Raw genomic sequence first — 10,662 nt, 5'->3', positions numbered from 1 at the left:
TATTAATATTAAAACTACTCATGTTTCTTTATTATAATGATTACTGAAATAATTTTGCAGCATCTATTTGACATTGATCTTGACTATAAATCGAATCCATCATCCTTTTTTTTTATCATGCCCAACGGGCATGCACATAATCCAGCAGGACAGGAATTACTGGCGGCTGGAAACGCCCGCGGCGCTTCTTCGTCTACGTAACTAATCTTCATGGTCTGTGACCTGCCGCAAGAAGGTCTCTGCCATGGTCGTTTTGAATTAGCACTCGCTACGCTCGGGAATTAACCTTGCCACGTATTGTTCCGTTGTTACCAGTGTGACCCGACCCAGTTCAATCGGAGACAACAGGTTCTTATACCATTGATAGAATACAAAATCCTCGTACCACATGATTGAGTTCATATATTTCCAGTACAGCATTTCTGCATGACATATGTGTGCATGTAAACAGTGCACAGAATGATGCAATTGATTAGGTATAGAGAAATGAGACCTTTCTATTTTTAATTCAGGAATCAACGAGGTGAAGCAAGGCTGTTAATGAAAAATCGTTAGAATTGGGAATAAATAATAAATAAATCAATTTCTATTCACTTTTTTTTAAGTAATTGCATAATAGAAATTTATTATTTAAATAAAAATAATGCAGAGAGACATACAATTGAAAATGAAATCTCTCTATTTTTAATTCAGGAACGAACGAGGTGAAGCAAAGCTGTTAATGAAAAATCGTTAGAATTGGGAATAAATATTAAATAAATAAATTTCTACTAACTGGCACTTTTTTCTATAATTTTTCAATTTATGTATAATCAGCGAGTAAAAAGTGTGACGTGAAATTGTTACAGTCATAGTCGATAACAAGGTTTCGTTCATTTTCTGACGTAACTTTCTATGCAACGTCAAACATCTGCGCTCGTGAACCAGTCTGTCCATAAATACGTAGTCCGAATGTTTCGACGGCCTATTGAAATGGGTGTGTACCCGTGTGTAGCGGTAAAATTTCTCACGTATCGGGGCACCGTACCCTGTTACGTCAATGCGTTGTCACACGTGTATTACTAGTTATAGTACAGTAAATAAAAAAATCACCATTGCAATTCAACAGAGTCGCATTTTACATATTCCACAGATAAGTAATTACACGTTATCAATGATCGTAAACGTAAGCTGTTAGAAAAAATATATGTTTCGCTATTGAATTTTTGCGGTTTTCATTAATCGAGATAAAACCAGTCCCGAGATGATAAGAAAAATGTTTACTATACATTTTATTCCCTTTAAAAGAATCAAAAGAAGAGAAACGTGGGTTATCCTTGTACATTCTTCGGCGTGATATACGGCCGAAAAATCCTGATCCAGGTTTACCAGCGTGTTACCGGGACTTACGTAAGACGAATCTTGATAGGAACGCGACGCAGTAACTGTTTTCACCGGCAGAAAGTGAGAGCTGCGACAGGATCAACAAGATAATTCATCCTTTTATCCTATCCGCCCTTCGTCCGTGCTTCATTTTTTTCTCTCGACACGAAAGGGGTTGAAACGATTAGCGTGACACCGAGTAACTATCAGATCGTTTAATATTCCATGAACGACTGAACCACGCGAATCATGGAGAACTATAGAGAATGTTGATCTGCCGATCGGTGACACCGATATAATCACCAGGATCGTTAATTTCATAGCAATCGTAAAACAGGTTGGGTGGCTGCAAGGATTTGCGACACGCGAAACTGCGTGATCAGCGGGGGAAACCGGAGGCTGTTGTAATTAAGAACGCGTGCACTATGGATTACAGAATGACTGTGAGGACGTGACAAACACAAAAGGACATCTTATCGATCGGAGCTAATTTACTCATTTGCGTCATTTGGAAAAGAGGAAAATTTATGCAAATTAATCTAATAATTCTGCTTAGGATTTGACGATTTTGTACATTTTATAAAATATTGCATCATGTATATTTTGGTTTATTAAAACAACGAATTTTATATAAATTTTTAATATAAATCAGAAATAAAGTATTTGCAATGCGAAATAATAAAACAATGCATGCTATGCAATAAATAAACATTGATTCAGCGATTAGACGTTAACCGCATTGGGAGTATTTAGTCATTGGGTGGAAGCGTGTGCAGCGCCTGGATCGGGACAAACAATCTGCACTTGATAGAAGAAAAACTGCGTTCCACTCGGGTGGAAATGGTACAATCTATTCGGATCGGAGTCGTTGGAGGCACGGCTGAATGAGGGACCCTCTCGGCGGGAGAGGTCAGTACCTACGTATGACGTCAATGAAACGTGCCCGATATTGAAATCTCAAACTCGTTCTCTAGACGCTCAAGAAGCTGACGAAATACGCAGATAGCGTTGCACACACGTGAGGTCGAAACGCACGCACGCACGCACGCACGCTTAACAAATGCGGAAAAGGTGTAACAGGTCACCGTGAATTACAGCATCGAGACAAAAGAACTATTACAATCATTAAACAAACGTTCGTCTTTTACATATGGATAGTCGGACTGTCGGGCGTGAGTCACGTGAAAGATACGTTACTATGTTTTGTAATAATCAATGTACTAGATTAATGCGTCTCATTTTATGTTTTCTGCGTTAGGAAATAAATTAGAATATCTTCTTGTCAAAATTCTACAATTCTTGTTTTTGAATAATAAAAAAATTTCGCATAAGAAGTCCTCGAATAATGAATAAACATAGAAAATTCTTATTCTTGTTTCACTCATGTCAAAGAAATCACTTGTGAAACAGCGAACCGATTTTTATCACTCTTTCTAAATTTTTTTGCTGATAGACGAATTTTTCAAATGCAATAATAATTTTCTTAATAACATTAAATCATTCTCGCGCGTGCAGATTGGAGACTGGAAAATGAAAATGAAAAGTATTCCTGTCGGCTCGTAAAGATTTCGGAATTTTGTTTTCCGCTCTCCGGACTGAGCACCGGATTGCATAATTTCGTAGGTGATTTTCTACACGCACCTTCCACTTTATGCAATTAATTGCAACGTCAATTACGGTCGCCCGATCAGCTGGGAGATTGCGATCTCTCTTTGCGTCAGCTTCTCGTTTCGTCAGCCGCACATATTTTTCCCCGCATCCGAACGACCGAACACCCCCGCGTTTCGGCGTATCCTTTGCCATTGTCACTACATTCTGTTCTTATCGATTTCGATGGCACCCCGGCAGGGAAAGGGGGGAGGGGTTGGGAATATTTGTCACAATCCGCACGTCACAAACGAGTCGTTACCAAGCCGCAAGGGTCCACGGGATCCTGTCCCACGGTCTCACGCGTGCTCGACCAAAGTGCCACGAAAATGCTCAGCACGCATGTATACGCATGTATGCGGCTATCTGCATAAACCGCGCTCCATTTACTATCACGTTTAACGCGTATTATACAACGTTTGTACATTATGTACTGGAAACGTGCAACGGTATGTGGCTGTGTCTATCGCGGATAAATAGTGTACGGTAGGTGTGGCGAACGGGCATCGGCTTTCGATTGGCGGGGTGCACGCGCGAAATGAAAGTAAATTCCCTATATAAAGGGTGGTTTTCCTACGATGCGACAGAACCAATTTATTTAGTCAAGACACACTAGCCAAAGTATTATCCTGTCGGTCACCATGAAGACCCTGGTACGTTGCCGATCGAACGCCGCTTCGAAGTTCGCGCTTTGTGTTACCTTCAGTGATTCTGTCTCTGTGAAACCTCGGTGAACATTATCGAGGCCAAATTTTCGATTTTCTGAAAGTTTCTAATTTCATATTTCTCATGATTAAGGTATGTTTGATGCTGATCTCAGTGGCGTTTGCTGCCGAAGAGAAGACGGTCCAAAAACGTGGACTGTACTCGCTTGGGGATTTAGGAAGCTATGGGGGAGGATATGGTGAAGAATATGGAAAGATCGCTATAGCTATCAAAGAGAAGCCCGTTGCTGTCCCATATCCAGTACCGAAGCCATACCCAGTCGCCGTCGACCGCCCGTACCCAGTTAAGGTGAGAAAATCGACGGACGCACAATTGCAAAACTACTTACGCTCTATTAATCTCACGTTTTTCCATTGCCTCACTGCGTACTCAGATCTGCATAAAAGTTTCGTCATTGAATCTCTCATCGATCTTTCGGATTTAATTGATCGACCGATCTGATGCATTTGAATCGTGTCTCTTCTAGGTGCCAGTTGAGGTCTCCAAGCCGTACCCGGTTGCGGTCCCAGTGCCCCAACCGTACCCAGTAGTGCAGACCAAGACTATCACGGTCCCAGTCGAGAAGCCAGTCCCTTACCCAGTTAAGGTCCCAGTTCCAGTTAAGGTCCCCGTTGGCGTCCCGTACCCAGTTAAGGTGAGAAAAGCTCTCAGTAATTAATTTGCATAATTGTTTCATTAGAGAACACTCGTCGATATTCAATAATCGTGAATTTACAGGTTCCAGTCGACAGACCGTACCCAGTTGCAGTTCCCCAGCCCATTCTCGTTAAGGAAAAAGTCGCGGTCCCGCAACCCATAATCCTCAAGGAAAAAATCGCGGTCCCCCAGCCCATCCTTCTTAAGGAAAAAATCGCGATCCCGCAGCCCATCCTCCTTAAGGAAAGTTATGGGAAGTACGAATGAATTTTCTCTCCCCCTCTTCTCTCGAACATCTCTGCCACACCCAGTCCTCGCCTAACCACTCCACAGCATCGCAAAAGACATCATGACGAGCGCCGTACCAAAACAAGTTCTCCTCCTGCCGTAGTAACAAATCATGCAAATAAATTGATTTTATAAATCTTTTTTAAACAACGTTTCTTATTCNTTGGTAGTTTTGTGAAATAGATATATTCTGATTAGGGCGATACGAATTGAAGTTGGACGCGAGGGGAGGATGATCAAGAATTTTATTTAATTGTCTGCGAGTGAAACGTTTCGACACTTCCTCAAGCGACAACCCGTTACGTAGCATGGTTTCGCGTGCCGCTATCTGATCCGCCATTGTGTGGAAACGTTCTCAAACCGAACCTTGACTGCGATTTCGCGCGATATGGGAATCTACCCTATTCCGATTTTCAAGATCTCACGGAGTTCACGGGAACGCTTGTCGACTTTTCCGTCGAGTTTCCACTTATCTACGCATCTATATATAGATAGCCATTTGTTTGTTCAGAGTTTAACAAAAGAACGATTTTCCGGGAAAGTCAAATGGATTCGTGCCTATTTACGGCTTCTTAGTTTTCGCAACTTCAAATCTTCCATCGTACATTTTAGTCATTCTGAATGTTCGAAATTTTATAAACTATCATTTAATCACTATCATTAATTCTTTTTAAACTATTGACAATTTCACAATCGCTGCCAAACGTGAAAACAGATTGCGTTCGTCGTTGACACGTTGCTTCACCGAAGAAGATTTATTGGATCTCTAGTTAATTAGCCAAGAAGTAGAGAGAGTTACTATTGAGAAGAAACATGATCATAGCCCGAGAGCCAGACAGTTTCTTTATCTCTCGTCACTTACTACCGTCTCGACCCGAACACTTAACTTTCGACGATGGATTACTCACCAGCATGTAGTTCGGTGAAAGATTGTACAACTTTTTAATGCCACGCGTTAAATCAAAACGCGAGTAACATCGTAATTACGCAAGAACTGTCCCGATCTCAGTGAGCATGAAAGTGAACGAAAACATTTTTGGAACGAGTTCCTTACGGAATAGGTTGGATTTCACGAATTCTCATTCCAAGGCGAAATAAATACTCAATTTAATTATGTTTACAAGTTGTATTTAAATAGAGTTAATTAACGTAGACAAATTTTGAACGTCCATCAAATATTGAATCTGATTTCCATTTTAAAATAGTGCATTTTGCAAATTGATTATTCCCTGGGGACTGAAATAATTTACATAAAGACCTGAAACGACCTTGTCAGATGTTAACGTATTCATACCGCAGATCTGAGGTCTACGTACACGAAAATATGTTAAACGACATTTATCACAGATCTATGTAGATCATCTAACAGATTCTCTATTAACTAGAAACTTATACAGAAATTCTTATGATGAAACAGAGAATATATTAGGTACATGATACATTATTATTATGTAGAAACGTTCCTTTTAACATTTGACCATTCCCTTGAAAAGAAAGCGAACAATCGCGACGTGCGTTTAAGAATTTTGAAATTCGATTGGCCAATCGATTATTCCCTTTTAGTTTTCCAATGTGTCGCGGTTTGGACATGGACACACGAAAACGAAACTTTCTTTCCGGATAGGACAGCGGTTAGTTTTAAGTGAAATCCGACGCGTAATAACGGGCCGATCACGCTCATTTTCATGACAATATGTGACCCGCGCGGTGTTGTAGATCGTTGCGATACGGCCCCGACGCCATACGTAACGTGAAATTTTTGGTAACCGTTGCCTGATCGTGCAATCCTTCTGCCGGCCATAAACGGGGCAAATTGCTCTCCTTACAAATGTACGGCTGGTAATCAAGATTTATATCCGAGCACACGTGCACGCGTTGTACCTGTAATGCGATTATCAATTTCATTTCGTGTTACCACCTCGCATTGATCACACGTTCAAATTCAACGTGTTCCATGATGGAGTTATGATTGTTAAGAAGAAAGACCTCATTTTCTTTGCAAGATTTCGCCTAATAACTATTTTTTAATGCTCTTATATGGATCAGAATTATGCTTTGATTGACTTGGTTCCTGTGATGTTATTTAGAATTTTATTCATGTTTTTCCTTTTCTTATTTTTTGCAGATTGTTTTTTGTATGTTTTATTGGGTTCTCGTCTATGAATAAAGAATTATTATTATTATTATTAAAATTTGATATAAAAGGGACTTATACTTAATTCAGAATTTATCCTGATTCAGAGATGCCTCGATAATATTAAGAGTAACGAAAGGGNATTATTAAACAATTGACGTTGATTTGCATATTCATATTGTTGCAAGATAATTAAGTAAATTAAAATTTTTATTAATGCCAGAATATGCATGGCACAGAAATTTGAAGAGGGTTACTCTCCCAGTAAGTATATCGTAGGTTTCACACGAAGGTACTCACGCAGCCAACAATCTTGGATTGCTTATGAGTAAATAAGTCAATTAACATTGTTGGAGGCTCGGTAGTCCTTGTAATACTAAACTGCGTCTTATCTGCGTACAGCGGTTCTAGCGAAAGGGTTAGAAAAATCGGTTTATTCCGATCAAGGTAATGAATCATCGGCGTTAACTGTACAAAATAACAATCGACCTAATAAGTACAAGGTGAACGAGAGGAACTCCACGCAGTGGATATTAGCGAAGTCTGGGCTGGAATGTGGATATTCGATGCGAGGGTTCTGCATATAAATTCCCTACGAGACCTTCTGCTTCTTTTGTTTACTTCACTGGCTGGTCCGTCTGGTCCAGAACTAACCACTCTCACGCCCACAGATGAATCCTCGAAATGTCAAACGCTGAAAGCTTGAAATTCACAGCGTCACCCGGCGACTATTAATTATAAATGCAACCGGAACCCTGCTGCATTAAATTAGTCCTGCGCAGGGGAACGAAGTATGTAAACTGAATTTGAAAATTTCGGGAAGGATCATTAGTTTTCACTCTGATGGTTAGCTGAACTTTTTATAAAAAATGAACTAATTAAGGAGTTGATTAAAAATTTGATGGTTGGAAGAATATGGAAATCCCGGTGATAAAATTATTCCTATATGTATATGACCTGGCGTCGCTGTTTACAAAAATCTGATACTTTTTTTTACATTATGCGTCATTTTATTTGCATAACGATTAAACATACATAGAGGCTAGTCACATTCTTCTCGATATACGCGTTGTTTATAATTATGTTAAAGCTGACGTGTGTTACGGTTCATATGTAACGACGTTACGTGAAGCTGAAAAAAATTCGGTCACTTTCTGTAATTGTGGGATTCAGTTCTGAAAGAAAGGGAAATACCTTTCCTGCAGTTGCGACGCAACACTTCCTGTCGAAAAATGAATTTACCAAAAATTCTTCTTCACAATTTCGACTTCCCAACTATAATTTTTGCAATTTAAAATCGTATCCTGTGTGAATTAAACACATGAAAAAGTAGTAAAAATCTGAAGAAAATATTGAGACAAACAATTTAGAGTCTGAGGACCAATTATATTTCCCAACTGGAATTTTTGCAATTGAACAGTATAAGTTTCGTGGATTAGACGAAGAGAGAATAGTTGGGATGACATTGAGGTAGATACAATTCGGAGTAGGAGGGCCAATTACATTTTTCGTAAGCGGAGCGAAAAGCGCTTTGCCTTGGATCGGTTTTCGAGGACCCCTTGCCCCCACGCCCAATTTCTTTCCTCTGCTTCTGTCGGTCTGCCACTGCCCACCACCACCGTCTTGCTCAAGGGTTCGTCGTAGTCTCCGTATAAAAGCTGAGGATCTTCTTGGTATCTCATCAGTCGTAAAACAACGACGAACCGACGTCAATAGCGCAACACCATGAACGCTAAGGTGAGCTGCTGTTGGAATCGATCCAAGGATCGCGAGTTGAAAAATAAGATCGTAGTAATAGAATTTAAAAATTCAGTGCCTCAGTGATCGTTTGAAATATTTTCAATCTCAATTCTATTATAGACTTCAAGTTCTCTCGTTAAAATATAAAATTATTTTTTAGTATTCACAGAAATAATTTTAATAATAATTATATTTAGAATTCACTTAATCGTCCGATTTTATTGTACGCGAATTGTAGTTCTCACTTGAAGTTCTGTTTGTCTTTCAGCTGTTTATTATCTTCGCCGTCCTGGCAGTAGCTTTTGCCGAAGACAAGCCAGAAGCGCAGGAAGCGCAGGAAGCGCAGGAAGCGCAGGAAACGAAAAAGGAAAAACGAGGACTTTATAATCTGGGATACGGAGGATACGGAGGATACGGAGGATACGGAGGATTAAACGGATACAGCGGGTACAACGGATACAGCGGATACGGTGGATATGGCAGTCTAGGATACAGTAGTTACAGCGTACCGGTCAGCCAACCTATCTCTGTTGTGACCAAGGAAGTGGCTGTTCCAGTAGCGCATCCAGTTCCTGTCCCGGTCGACAGACACATTCCTGTTCCGGTTAAGGTAATCCGTTTTCTCTAAACACGAATAATTCGTAAATGCACTAAAATAAATTTTACTTTAATATGTGATAAAATATCGAAATGTTTATTGCAATGCTAGACAGAATTTTTTTTCAATTTCATTTTATCTTTTGAAATGAAATAAATATATTTATAATTTAGAAATTCGGTCGTATCGAAATCAGAAATACGATGGACCTCGGTCACCTAATCACGCTCTGTTTATCGCGAATATCCGCTCACACGATCGGACGACGTTAATTAACGTTTCAATATAAACGAGCGCCGGCATTTCATAACGCGGGAACGTTACAAATCCCACACGCGCGTTTCTCAGAAGACGTAAACCGAGTTCCATTTAACATGGAATCATCGATCAAGCAATAATCCACGTTCATCTGTCAGAATCGCATTTCACCGTCAAGCAATTATTTCTCGTAATCATGATATTAATGAAACGTTTGTATTAGTATAAAACAATATTAATACAGATATTCCATGTATTCATTTATGTCAACATCGCGTTTCAAAGAATTATTAATTACAATAAGAAAACATTAAAATAATTCATACTTATAATACAAATTGACGTGAAAGTGGAATTAATTTTTAATTTATGACATATGAGAATTTTGTTTCATTGAACAATGAAATACAAGATACTTAATTTGATTTTGTTTAGGTACCAGTGGCAGTGCCAGTGGACCGTCCCGTGCCAGTGCACGTCCCGAAACCGTACCCAGTCGAAGTGACCAGGCACGTTCCGGTGCCGGTCGACAGACCAGTCCCGGTACCAGTCAGCGTTCCAGTCAAGGTTCCGGTGCCGTACGCGGTCAAAGTAGCCCAACCGTACGCCGTCCCGATCGTGAAACAAATCCCAGTGTCGTACGTGCAGCCGCAGGTCGTCTATGAGAAATACAGCCATGGCTGGCCGAGCGCTTACTCTGGTTACTCTACCGGCTACTCCTCTTGGTAAACTCGGCGGTCGATGTTGAAGGTATCCGGGGAACTGGCTTCGAGTCATCGTAAAACGTGATGGCATCCTGCGACTGTAGAGAAAGTTCATCGTTTCTTGAATATTCGCAAGATCGGACAAAAGGGCCCTGAAGAATTTCGCATCGTTCACTTTCTTCGTTTTATTAATACTGATTATGCCTGATGATGGACAAGGATTGGCTTCCCTGGATGTTGGATGAGGTCACTTTAGGTGACTCGTGAAGAAGTGAGAAGGACAGACGCAGTCGAGCATTTGTTAGTCTTAAGTTCTGTTCATGAAACCTTGTTTCTTCTTTACATGTAATCTGGTGCTCATTTTACATCATAGAAATAAATTTTCGTACTAAACACGTGGCATTGACAAATATTATTTTATCCTGCATGCTTTCAAAATCTGCGTACATTCTCCTTAAACTGATTTAGCATTCGTAAATTCGTAATGAAACTCGGATAAATACAGGAAATTGCAATTGCGAGGTAGATATCTTCATTAAGGATGTATTGACTATACAGTCAATCCCAAA

At 40.0% G+C, this 10,662-nt stretch overlaps 2 protein-coding genes across 2 annotated transcripts; both read left to right on the top strand.

Annotated features, from left to right (window-relative positions):
- The first annotated feature begins 3,557 nt into the window (after positions 1–3,557).
- Positions 3,558–4,806, top strand: LOC108629311 (E3 ubiquitin-protein ligase RNF12-B). Its single transcript, XM_026817187.1, has 4 exons — positions 3,558–3,662; positions 3,808–4,023; positions 4,202–4,369; positions 4,453–4,806. Exons 1-4 carry the CDS (start codon positions 3,651–3,653, stop codon positions 4,636–4,638), a joined length of 582 nt encoding a protein of 193 aa, XP_026672988.1. The 5' UTR covers positions 3,558–3,650; the 3' UTR covers positions 4,639–4,806.
- Positions 4,807–8,446: 3,640 nt separating this feature from the next.
- Positions 8,447–10,488, top strand: LOC113464847 (zinc finger protein 512B). The gene is made up of 3 exons (XM_026817185.1): positions 8,447–8,530; positions 8,802–9,143; positions 9,825–10,488. Exons 1-3 carry the CDS (start codon positions 8,519–8,521, stop codon positions 10,116–10,118), a joined length of 648 nt encoding a protein of 215 aa, XP_026672986.1. The 5' UTR covers positions 8,447–8,518; the 3' UTR covers positions 10,119–10,488.
- The last annotated feature ends 174 nt before the right edge of the window (positions 10,489–10,662 follow it).

The sequence above is a fragment of the Ceratina calcarata genome, unplaced genomic scaffold (genome assembly GCF_001652005.2).
Source record: "Ceratina calcarata isolate Rehan_Ccalc_2016 unplaced genomic scaffold, ASM165200v1 scaffold564, whole genome shotgun sequence".
NCBI lineage: Eukaryota > Metazoa > Arthropoda > Insecta > Hymenoptera > Apidae > Ceratina > Ceratina calcarata.
This window is presented reverse-complemented; position numbering and strand designations above follow the sequence as displayed.

What these genes read in the sequence shown, in the direction of transcription:
- LOC113464847 (XM_026817185.1), top strand. An exon ending in ACATTCCTGTTCCGGTTAAG is followed by an intron (nt 9,144 to 9,824) that starts GTAATCCGTTTT and finishes GATTTTGTTTAG; the next exon opens with GTACCAGTGGCAGTGCCAGT.
- LOC108629311 (XM_026817187.1), top strand. An exon ending in ACCGCCCGTACCCAGTTAAG is followed by an intron (nt 4,024 to 4,201) that starts GTGAGAAAATCG and finishes TGTCTCTTCTAG; the next exon opens with GTGCCAGTTGAGGTCTCCAA. An exon ending in GCGTCCCGTACCCAGTTAAG is followed by an intron (nt 4,370 to 4,452) that starts GTGAGAAAAGCT and finishes GTGAATTTACAG; the next exon opens with GTTCCAGTCGACAGACCGTA.